Genomic DNA, 12,359 nt, shown 5'->3' with positions numbered 1-12,359 from the left:
TAGAATATTAAAAATGCAATATGTATTTATAAAACATCTGAACCTCAGAGTTGTCACTTGACATGACTGATAATATCTTTAGAAATACGAAAATATAACATAAAACGCCTTTTAATGAACAACAGAAAATTAGAAGTATAAATTTATTACCAACTGGGTGTTTATGAATTTAATAAAGGATTTCAATTTCACTTATTCACTAATACGTCAACAATTGTGATGAATTATATAGTATGAAATCTGTCTACAAAATGAATGTCCCAACGATTAATTACTGTATCGTTCTTTTTGCCAACTGAGTTAGTGCGAGTTTCAGCTGGAAAAAGTAAACATTCCATACGTGAGAGATAGAAGGGGATGCAATTCATTCTTCAAGAAAACTCCTATCACGTTTCACTCGCTTTTTCTCTGTCTAGAAATGCATTTTGCATTAGCAGACAAGATATCGAATAAAGTGTATCGCTTGAAGCGAACGGAAAATCATCCTTCAAATTAAATTCGCACATATACAATCATAATAATTGTGTCATGATCGATAGTGTGTGATTACTTACAAGTTGCTTGCTTCATTTTCACCTCCGGGATCTGCGAATGGAAACGAAGCTTTTGCACTTTCAGGCGCGACTTCTCTCTATACGAGAATTGTATATGATGCACTTTTTTCATGGGATACACGGAAACTCGGAGAGGAAATGCGAGAAATTGACAAGAATAGATGTGCATGGAAATGTACAAATTGAAAGATAGAAGGAAAAATCATGACAATGTCTTTGATAAATCACCGCAAATGTACATTGTTTGATGCATACCGAACTATAGTGTTGTAGATATTGTCAACCGTATCACAGTTCAGGCAAACAGATCGATGATTTTTCTTCAAAGAAACAGCTCTCTTTCCTCCGTTGGTGTATTCTTGTAATCAATCTCTTGGGCTCTTGTGGCTGATCAAACCTCAGGGGAGAGAATCATCAAAAGGATGTCAGTGGAATTTCACCTCGCATTTCCAATGTCTTTAATCATCATTGCTCTCTGTTTCACTCATCTTCTGAGCTGCAATCTCGGCACGGAAATTTACTCACCTGCTTTTTCGCGTAGGAAATTACACATGAGGAAATTGAGATGCCTTCTTTGAACAAGATTTTCTGCTTTCCAAACACACAATCCGCAATCTCCCAACCCTTGAGCCGTCTGCGAGCTTTTGGGGCTACTTTATGTCCTCCACGTGAGTGTCACTCGACCGAAATGGGGACGTGGAGTCGTGACTGAAGCTAAATGGCACAACATTCTAAATAAAGCGTAATCCTGGTTGTAATTAGATGGAGTTTATATGTCTGTTTGGCTGATGAGCTCCAGGGGAGTCACATGAGGACCTTATTAACGAGGCCATTTGATGGGATATGATTCGAGAAGAGAGTTATTTTACGATCAATCCTTTGCCTGCATGCCTTCTCAATACAGCTCACGTTTATTTGATGTTCGTGTCACGCCTGGAGTCACACTCATAAATCGTCCGCAGTACTACATATGTTAATGGGGGAAAGTCTTTCAGCTGGATGTCCTTAAGGAAGTCGTCAATAGTGGAAAACCAGAGTTTATCAGTGTGTGGAAATTGTTATTAATTCATTTAACGTTGTGAGGAAAGCATTGAAATTAGTGAGCTTATTCTCCAGACTGATGTGTATGAGGGAATGGTGTTGTTGGTATGACAAAAAGGCAAACTTTGCCTCCCCTCAGCTATGTATTCATTGTTGAGGGTGATGCCCGGATGTTGGATGAGACACTATCTCTCCGTCCTGGATGATTTTCCGCCGGACGACCAATTGATGTCGGTGCGAAGATTGGGAAAGCTCGGCACGCCGGAAATGGACGAAAAGCTCAGCCCCTTCGCCACAGTGTCAGAAACAGTGCGAAAGGGAAGGACACAACTTGAATTGATTGAATTGTTCAGTAAACATTCTCACATTTCGGAACAATAAATGCTCACTGGTTTTTCCCTCTTTTGGTAAAGCTTGAGAAGGTTCTTTTATTTCACCACTCAGTGGCTGTCTATTTTCGTGCCATTCCGAGCTCAACTTCCTTCTCGTTCTTCTTCTCATTGAATATTCTAGATGAAGTAGGGCGTTTATTCGTGAAAATGTGGGTCACACATCTTATTATTAGAAAAAATTTGATATGTTTTCAAAATAATAATGCGCTGCAGATGTTGTGTATGGGTGAAAATGCTTGGAAAGCAGATAACGTCAATGCTTTGGACAACACTTTATAAATGATTAAATTTTCTTGAGATTACATCACGCATTAACCTTTCGAAAATCCATTTTTTCCCCATTGCCACAACATGTAGTCAAAATTCTAACAAATTGACCACTTCAAAGGCAATAAAATTACCTTGACGTAAAATTAATTGTGTGCTCGAGGAATTTGCCATGGGGTGGCGAAGGGGAGGCCCATAAATAACCATAAAACACCACCACGTGGCTGCATAGGTGGAAAAAGGTGAAATTACAAAAGGTTGTGATTCACAAGTAAGCTCTCGCCTCAGTCAACACAAAAGTGCTTCCTTCCTCCACTTCCTGGCTGCGTGGGGCGCGCTTTTGGGGAGTCTCAGCGGCAAACATATTGAGGCATTTGGAAGATTAATCTCCTCGTGTGTGCTCTCGACACCTCGCATGACGCACTTCACCTTAAAGTCTGCATGAAAGGTGAAAGTTCGCCGTTGGACGCGCGTAAATTCTGAGCCTCCCGCGGGCGAGAATGCCAGAATGTTAAGTATCTCAGTGGGTGATCAGCAGACCTGTGTAAGGACTTTTATTGGAAGACACTCACCACCCTTTTTCATCCTCTTGGGGGCCAATTTACATGATTTCCCAATTTTTGACGAATGCGCAGTCATAAGCAATTTTGCATAAATATCGGTCAGGTCTTGCCTTCCAGGGATGATATCGCATGAGCGTAATCAATTAATTTGCATAATGCGAAAATGTTTGGGTGGGAAAACGGCACAAATTAATCCTCGAGAGTGGAAAGTTTCTTCCCTAGGGCTGGGGAATTGTTTTGCCAACAACAGCAATTTCAATCTCTGGGATCAATTGATACGCTTTTTCATGGCCCCGTCAAATGGCTGTTTCGCTAAAGTTGAGGACACACTTTGCATATGAGGTCTTGCGTGCTGGGAAATGATGCGGAATTGAGTATTGCTAGTTTTTTTTCTGGTCAGAACACTTCACGTGCAAGTTCCAGAATTATCTGGGATATAAAGCCCTCCAGAGGATTCATAAATAAACACTTTTATGGTGTATATGGTCTTGTTTTTCAACATTTTATTTTTATGTTTCCCAATCAATCATAAAACAAAGATACAGTAAAATAATTTTCCAGCTATCATGCAATGGAGACCAACTTATAATGGAGGTGTATATTAAAATGAGGCCTTTTCACATGATTTCTCGCTTTTACAGCTGCACCAGTTCACAATTAAAAGTTCCTGCGTGAATTCCTTTCGTCTGAGGAAGTGTTTTTCAACTTGAGTGAAAGAAAGAAAAAAAAACAATGGTGAGAAGGCTAAAGTTCACAAAGAGCGACCGAGAAAAGTTTTTCAATAAAAAAGGCGCAAAACTTTCATAGTATGGATATTATTTTTCTTTTCTTCTTTTCAATTATTATTTTTCTATCTTGTATCTTTTATCTCTTCCATCGCTTTGGAGAGTGTTGAAAGTGAATGAACATTCCCCAGGAAACAGACAGTGTGTGGGTGGGCAAAAGCTCTCTAGTGGACACTTTTTATGGCAACTATCGTCATATAGATTGTCCATTAGGAGTGACACTCCTTTTGGCTGGTGAGCACTTTTCTCATTATCTTTTATTTGATGTCTCTCAAAAATGTGCTCTATTCCCCCTTTTATTGTTCTCCAGTGGAGTTTTTCGTGGGAGAAACGCGCTGATAAGACTTGTAATTGAACCATCAATGATGAGGCACATAGCCTCTCAAAATAGTGTGTTTGCACAGCAAATTTTTATCAATTTGCTGATATGAGGAAACCAATTATCACCAAAAAACGTTTTTCTTTTCAAAGTCCTAACATTGTAAATCAAGTCAAAGGCATAATTGAAAATGTGTTATTGAATTGAGATGAAAACATTGTCCAACTTATTTTAAATTATAATTAGGTAAAAAGGTTATTGCTAATGAAATTTTGACCGAAATTGTTGTATCTGGGTAAGATTTCTCATTGAACTTTCGTTAGCCCAGAGTCAACTCATTTATCGATTGCATGATGGAACGCACAAACCAGAAAGAAGAGAGATTTTCCTCATATGTTCTTCTCACGCTTTGATTTATTTTGAATGCGCGCCTCAAAGCTCTCTGTGCATGACTGAAAGTGGGTGTGAGATGTAGTGAAGAATTAATGAGTGTGTAATTGACTAGTTACACGATTGGGGCACATCGGCACATCACAGCCCGAATTAATCTCATGCAAAGTGCGTGTGAATAAGGGTATAGTCAAAATCTGCATAATTAGTCACACTTGATTGATTTTAGGAGCACATCAAATTAATTCTCACTTAATTATTCACATGAGAAATTGATCTATCGACTTTTGACGCTCACTGGCCGGATTTTCACATCATTGTGAAATTGGAGCTTTGTTTGGGGTTTTAAATATGCTTTCCGTTGTCAGTTCCTGAAACTGTATTTGGCTTTGGGGCGATTTTAAGCGAGATGTAGATTTTATGAAGATATTCCAATGAAATATCGCTGCATAGAGGAATAATTAGTTGTGGTTGAAGGAGTGGGAAAAACAGTGTCAAAAGGTTCCATTTGTAATGTTCACCTCAATTGTAAGTCAGTCACTAGGCGCCTCCCCTACCAGGCGTCTCCATTGCATGATACATATTTACCTTGAGGGGATGACAATTTCTCTTCTGAAATGTCCTTATTACTGATGAGAATTTTTCATTTAGGTATATTAGAACTGAAAGCCGCAATCATTTCCTGTTATCAAGATTTTTTCTCATAGTGTACAAAGATAAACCTATCGTCTTATACACATTGTCTTTAAAGGAAAATAATAAATTATTTTTATTATTATTAAAGTAATATCTAAACTTTATAGTTATAGGCTAAGAAAACTTCAAATCTTTACCGTGAAAATGTGGAATAGTTTTTTGTTGATTAGTTATTTGTCCACCTTTAAGCTGTCATCACATTACATGATGATTCAACCATTTGGCTATGATGACGAATAAATAATTTACATTCGGGGTGAGAGACGAAAATCGGTGTCGGGGTAAAAATCGGACGAATTGATTTTATCCCCATTGCGCGCTGTGTTTGACTAATGACTTAACACTCACGCGGCACTGCGTGATCAATTCTTAGATACTGCGCTCGAAACTCAAGCGGCGCCTTCGGCATAGACAGACCGCAGTCCGCAGTCGATGCTTGCTGTTCGCTGGCGATAGACATCCAAAAGCCGGTCTGTGCAGAAGAGTTGAGAACAAGTGCGGCCGGAAAAGAGTGTGGAGTGAGAGCTTTTGCTGGGCGGCGAAAGCTCAGAAACGCACTTGTGCGATGACATCATCCCTGTCATTTGTGCAAAATTGAAGCCGAGTGTCGTTGGTTGTGTGCTCGCGCTGTTCCCTAAAATCACGGACAAACTGTTGCTCTGTGACCTTCGACCCACCCTCATATGATTGTCCTGATAGCCATCTGAAAAGTAGGTGAGCACCGTGTGTGGTTAAATCAATGTTCTGGCAATGTTTGTTGTTCGGTTCACCGCGGGTCTTTGCCTCCTTGCAGACGTCATCGCGCGAAAGGGAAAATTATCGATCTCGGCACTGGCATGTGTGCACTAAAAAGGCATTAATTTGGCGACTTGAAGGCTCCATAAATAATTTGCGTGACATATTTTTTATGTACACTCTCTCGCCTCACTTTTAGCATTACGTGAGCAACATAAACAAACACACCGATTCTATCGATTTTCCACCCCTAAACATCCGTGGCGCCTTTTCTCCGTCTCATCCGCGTTGAGCCGGGAAATGGCCAGAAAATTCGGGTGTGAACTGAGAAATCTGACTAATCATATCTCATACCACTTCACAGACACGCTGTTATCAGTTTTCGGGCGCAGAATCGATTAGATAAGCGAGTCTAAAGTGAAGATGCTCGGCATTCAGTCATCGTGAAGGAGGAACATGGACTTGGTCACGCTGCGACCGTGCTCGAGGCGCTTGGATGGATCGCCCCAGGATGGGCCTGATTCCGTCCTTAAGATCTCCTCGACATTCCTCACCAGTGTGAGTATTTCTCTCTGATATTTGGTCAGATTTCATTCTCACGTGCTGATTAATTTCAGACTCCCATCAAAACTGAGCAGGATATCCTGGAGAAGTCAATGCCGGAGGATGACCCCAACTCTAATTCAGAAGTCTGTCCAGCAGAGCTGAAGAGGGGTCCAAGGTGGGGACCGCAACATAAGGGCGCCCAAGAATTAGCAAATCTTTACAGTTCGGGTGAGTTGGTTTCCTTACAAGACATTCCTCAAGTTCATTGGGTTTCCCTGTCTCAAGAATTCTCTCTCAAACTCCCAATCGATTCAATAGTGATTAAGTATTCAAAAGCTAGCAAGTGGAGACGACTTAATTACAGAACGAACTGGTGGAAAAACAACAATTTTACAGAGTTTAAGCTCCGAGGGAGTCACATGTTGCAACTCATCAATTGGAGCGGGGCTGTTTAATAAAATATCGGATGGAATCCGTGTGATTGAGACACCTGACATGAGGTGATGATAGCCGTCCAATTGAATTGTCTTTGGCGCTCCACACTATGGAATTTACATGTTGATGGGGTGGTCCTTCGCCCGCCCTTGAAGGACTCGTGTGTAGAGCTCTGCAGCTGCTCCTTCGTGAGACATCTGTCCGGTTTCCATTGTGGAAATTCACGCTACGGTAAACTTTTGGAGAAAGAGAAGGCGGATTAACGATTTGTAATCCGAGGGAATTCACCTGGATGAAAGCATGTCGTCCCGTCACGTCGTCCCCAAGAATTCCAGATAACAAAATGATCTATTTTTCGTGTTCTGCGCTTAATCTTCACTGTCTTATCGAGGTGTTGGAAATTCGATGCAACGAAAATAGCAGATTTTTCCCGTCTTCAAATGCCACACGAAAAATCACGCCAAGGAAGCTTAAAATAGATTTTATTCAAAAAGATTTTTCACTGCAGATTATTAATAAATTCTTAAATTACAGTCTTCCGCCAAAGTTCTCTTATCTCTCTCTTAAGCACTTCCCAGCATAGTAAAAAACAGCGATAGCTCTGTCACATTATGTAATTCACCCACCAACTGTTGATAAAGTAAAAAAAAATCCACTCTTGTTGTGTCTGCAAATGAATTTGGCAAATAACATCCAGCAGGGCGATAAACCACGTGTAAATATGCGATGTCAATTGCCTTTAATGTGAACAGAGTCACAAACATTGGCCAGAAATTCAATTTGGACTAATCAGCATCCATATGTCGCTCAACGACCCACAAATGACCTATGCGAATACCATTTAATTGGATTAAATACATCCACAATATCTTGACCATTTTCGGGGGAAGGCTATTTTTAGTGCGCGCTTGTCACTTTTGGGTCTCATCCAAATTCTCTGTGCGACTATTGTTAATTCAATAATGCCCAGATTGTCGTGCCCCACCTCCACACGCTCGCCCGGAAAAAGTGTGGCGTCACGCGGAACGTGGTGACATCATTGATGCAGGTCAAGGTTGACCATCAAGTTCACGCGAGGGCCCAGGGAGTTCGCTTCCGCCAGATAAGATATTTTGTGCCACGCAAAACTTTACCTTGAAGAAGAAAATTGGTTGAGCTGAATTCTGTGGAGGAAATGATAAGGAAGAGTTGAGGTATTGATTGATGTTTGGCGTGTTTATAAGCTACAGTCATATGACTAGAGAATTGACAAGTAGAATATTTAGATTTATTTATACAATTTCGGTATAAGTGACTAATCTTGCTCTTGCCATTTGTCTTTAACATTATTAGAAGTAAAGTATCTGTACTACAAGTCAAATTCATATCAAAATAAATATTGAAGCCAATTTTCAATAAATCTCTCTCTTTCTCTCTTTAGGGAAACGAACGCAGGAGATCGTCTGTGTCTGCCTCTGCATTAGTCTTATGATCCTCAATCTCTATCTCATAGTGAGACACTTTCGTTTCGAGAGGATCAGCATTGTGATTATGGCCGCTGCTTGTGGCATCCTCACGGCGGACTTTGGCTCTGGCCTAGTTCACTGGGCGGCCGATACATGGGGTAGTGTGGAGCTGCCCATCATCGGCAAGAACTTTCTCAGGCCCTTCAGGGAGCATCACATCGACCCCACGTCCATAACTCGACATGACTTTATCGAGACGAACGGGGATAACTTCATGATCGCCATTCCCATTCTCGGGCGGCTGGCCTATAATTTTCTCTCGCGCAGCCAAGCAGAGATTCAGCAGGATTTCGCCTTCAGTGCATACCTCTTTCTGTGTTCAATCTTCGTGGCAATGACCAATCAAATTCACAAGTGGTCGCACACTTACTGGGGCCTGCCTAGGTGGGTGATATTCCTTCAGGACTACCACATAATGCTGCCTAGACGCCATCATCGCATCCACCATGTGGCACCACACGAAACGTATTTCTGCATTACAACCGGATGGCTAAATTGGCCTCTCGAGAAAATTAGGTTTGTGTACCCTTTTGTCTGGCAAGAACAAGGGGAAAAGCTTCCAGTGCGTGAATTGCATACACTTAGCAGCCTTTTCTTAGCGTCGAGGGTGGAAAAGTAGCTTAAACTACAACGGGACTGTGAAAAGACGTCTCCCAGAGTGCGTACTTAACCACCCTTGAAGCCTTTATGCCACAATACTGAGGTGGGCGCCTAAGAAAAAGTTCCACGTAGTGTCGTGAAAGTTGCGCTCCACTTTGACTGTGTCACTATAGCTAACATTAAATTTCATTTCCGTAGATTTTGGACGTGCCTCGAGAATCTAATTGAGTACACGACCGGCTGTCGGCCACGAGATGACGACATGAAGTGGGCCCAAAAGACGCAGTGAGCCTTCGCCATTCGCCCTCAACTTTTCACTGGAACTTGAAGAGCTTTAAGCTTGAGTGCTGTACCTTGAGGGCCCCCAAAGTTCTCAACTCTGGTGCTATATTATAAAAATTTGATAACTAGAAATGACGTGCGAGTCACGATGAAGGCCTTTTGCATAGGAATTGAACTTGAGCTTTTTGCGAAAATTCCCAAGTTGTAACGTTTTTAAATAATATGTGTGGTATTAAAACATTCAATGCTGCGGCAATACAAATATTCGGGGACCACCACAGAACATCTACATGTAATATAAAATAAATAATTAAATTTGCACTAAATAGGTTAATCATTATTCCCAGTTTCGTGACCATATTTTGTCAATTATTCTCCATCCAATTTGTAATCCCAAATGCATATTATATTGAAAATCCCAGCATGAGAGCTATTGTTTCCCAATATGTATTGTACTTCTTTCTCTGTTATTTATTGCATTTGTTAGATCGGAAATAAATTATAGAGAGACCATTATCTTCGGTTGCACAATGTTTGATGGTCCTTTGTCGCATGGCGCACCGCTGAATGCATTTGCATGGAAGGCGGGCGGAAAATGTGGACAAATTTGAACTGTTCGAGAGCGAGGGAGAGAGAGAGAGAAAGAGAAATGCTTATCTTCTCCGAGAAAACCCTATGTATGTGTTATGCATAATTTAGGTAGGGATGCAAACGAATAGGGTGACGAAAACAACAATTCTCCGCAGAATTTCAATCTGTGAAATTCCCCTAAATTTAATTAAAAACTCTTCCCTTTTCCAAAAACATTTTTTGTGGCCTCTTTTAGGTGTTAATGCCAAATGAAAAAGCCATCAACCAAATTAAAATGCCATCTATTCAAGCGATATGCTTTATGCGAACTTTATCCATTTAGTTGCAAAAGCTCTGTGTCGCATGAAAAGCACGCCCGAGAAAGGCTTGAAAGCCCCCCCAGAAAATGCGTGCAAACCAATTTATATTGGTGGCATTAAGTGAATATCTTACCATGAAGACTCTCTAGATTTAATTCATCTTGTCATTTGCCCACAAACGCGTAAATTTCAGCCTCGCACGGAAGGGGTGAGAAAATTCCGCCTTGTTCGCACAATGGCACATTGATAAGCTGTGAAATTGTGAGGCGCAGAAGAGAAGAGACTTTCCGGTTGCCTCCACTTTTATCATTACCCCAGTGAAGAAATTTCCTTGCTTTCTTCGGAACAGCAAGAAAAAAAATTAAAGAGATCCTCTCAAGCTTTCGGTACCCGAAGAAGTTTATAGCCTTGCTCAAGGGGAGGGTAAATTGTGTACTGCCAGCCAAAAAAAATAAAGTCCATGTTATGACGAATTGTATTAAGAGAAGAGTCGTGTTTTCACGTCCCTTTGGGCAGATTTTTGCATTTTCCCGTCCACGGACAATGAGATTTAGTGTCACTCCTTTCGTCTTGGCATTAAAATTGCTGTCGAGGCCGCAAAAGTTGATGAATGTAAATGAAACTTTTTCCTTCTTGGTGCCATAGAACGTGAGAGAGGAAAAAAGCTCACTTGAAAGACGATGAAACTTTTTGGGTTTGACTTTTTAAAAGAAAAGCACCCAAATAGATTTGTGCTTGATGAATTCGAATGAAAGTTTGGTTCCCCAACAAAGCTTAAAAAGCTCTTGACAGCTCTATGTGAATAAAATTTGATAGGGGCGTGTTTTCCAATCGAGGGCGAGATGAAAATGCTGGGGAAATGGCGTTTCTAGCGAAAACCTTATTTACAAATGATTCTGGAGCCCTCACATCAAAATGCAATTTTATGTGAAATACATATTAATTCTCTGAAACAATTCCACTCAACAGCTTCACGGTTATTTGTAAATATATTGGCGATGTAATTAAATATTTAACAATAAATTAGTACACATTTTGCCATTCAATATGTGGATGATTTTTCACACTCTAATGCCCTAAAATTGCTATGTACTCAAACCATAGTCCAATGCTAATGAATTTTCCAATTGAAAAACCTTCAACGGAAATTTCAGCCCAAAATATTTGCATTTCTCAAGCCCCAAATTCAAATTCAAGGACTATATATTATGCCTAAGCATTCATCATTCAACGCAGAAGAGCCCAATGAAAAATCTCCATCGATCACTTCTCACCTCAGTTGAGGAGAGATAAAAATCCTAGGAAAAATGATGCCAAAGAGGAGAAATAATGGTCATTTTGTTCACAAGAAGAATCCCCGTGAAAAATGGTGTTTAATACACACTGTGGCAGAGTATATTGTGAGATTCTCATCATCATTCTGACCATCTGAAGTTTACCTCCTTGGCAGCTTTTTAATTATGCGCCAGCCAGAGTCTTTAAAATCTTATAAAACACCGTGATGAGAAAGTGTGGCTGAAGACAATGGGTTATTTTGTGAAAAACGATGGTAATTTTCACCACAAAATTGCACTTGACAGCACATGTTCCCATTGCCACTCATTTTCTCTCGTCGTGACAGAGTTAATTTACCTCAATATATGCTTTTTATAGCTGCGGTAAGTTGGTAACGAAAGCTTGCGATTTGGGTATGCGCGATTCATGAAAACAATTATGTTGCTCGCGTGAAAAGCATTTAACTGACCATTTGACACAGTCAATTGATTTTCAATTTTCTCTGGCTGATGTTTATAAATGGTCCAACAATGTGAAGAACCCCGCACAAAATTGGTTTAATTGTCTGGTAAATTGCATGCAATGGTTTGTAATTAAAAAAAAAAACTCTCTCCCTCTGCATTCATCTGCTGATGTTGGTGTAAATCACTGGATTTTTCACACGGGGCTGTCAATTAAACTTATGGCCCTATTGTGGTGAAATTGTATCAGCAGAGCATATGTATGTAGAATAAGAGCTAAAAGAAAAAGGCACAGCTGGACTCAATTTGCGATTATGTGACTCTGTGTGAAGGGATATTGGATTTAGCAGTGCGCCTTTTCTTGGCGCCTCGACATCTTGCAAGGAAGAGAGAAAATTTGGGTCAGGATGTGAAGCTAATTAATTTTGATTACTCCCCGCCCTCGCCTAACAAGGTTATTCCCATCTTCAATTTGATTACAGACAGACAAACATGCAAATTGTCGATGTACTTTGCAACATATCCATGCTATGTGCCTCATTTCGAGTGTTATGCTATTGATTTACGTACGATACACTTCACTATTGAATCGTTGGCAATCTAGCATAATCAATTCCATCCTC

General features: G+C 40.5%; 1 protein-coding gene across 1 annotated transcript; it reads left to right on the top strand.

Annotated features, from left to right (window-relative positions):
• The first annotated feature begins 5,475 nt into the window (after nucleotides 1–5,475).
• On the top strand, nucleotides 5,476–9,626 carry LOC132259892 (plasmanylethanolamine desaturase 1). The gene is made up of 5 exons (XM_059757702.1): nucleotides 5,476–5,721; nucleotides 6,107–6,300; nucleotides 6,360–6,516; nucleotides 8,144–8,744; nucleotides 9,027–9,626. The coding sequence occupies exons 2-5, from the start codon at nucleotides 6,199–6,201 to the stop codon at nucleotides 9,115–9,117; spliced, it is 951 nt and encodes a 316-aa protein (XP_059613685.1). The 5' UTR covers nucleotides 5,476–5,721; nucleotides 6,107–6,198; the 3' UTR covers nucleotides 9,118–9,626.
• Nucleotides 9,627–12,359: the final 2,733 nt, after the last annotated feature.

The sequence above is a fragment of the Phlebotomus argentipes genome, unplaced genomic scaffold, assembly GCF_947086385.1.
Source record: "Phlebotomus argentipes unplaced genomic scaffold, Phlebotomus argentipes genome assembly scaffold_18, whole genome shotgun sequence".
In the NCBI taxonomy this organism is placed as follows: Eukaryota; Metazoa; Arthropoda; class Insecta; order Diptera; family Psychodidae; genus Phlebotomus; species Phlebotomus argentipes.
Note: the sequence above shows the minus strand (reverse complement) of the source record. Positions and strands in the feature narration are given on the sequence as shown.

Excerpts from the sequence above, each read along its gene's own strand:
- LOC132259892 (XM_059757702.1), top strand. The coding sequence starts at position 6,199 with ATGGACTTGGTCACGCTGCGACCGTGCTCGAGGCGCTTGGATGGATCG. Across the intron at positions 6,301-6,359 it reads CCTCGACATTCCTCACCAGT|ACTCCCATCAAAACTGAGCA; the intron begins GTGAGTATTTCT and ends GATTAATTTCAG. Across the intron at positions 6,517-8,143 it reads AGCAAATCTTTACAGTTCGG|GGAAACGAACGCAGGAGATC; the intron begins GTGAGTTGGTTT and ends TTCTCTCTTTAG.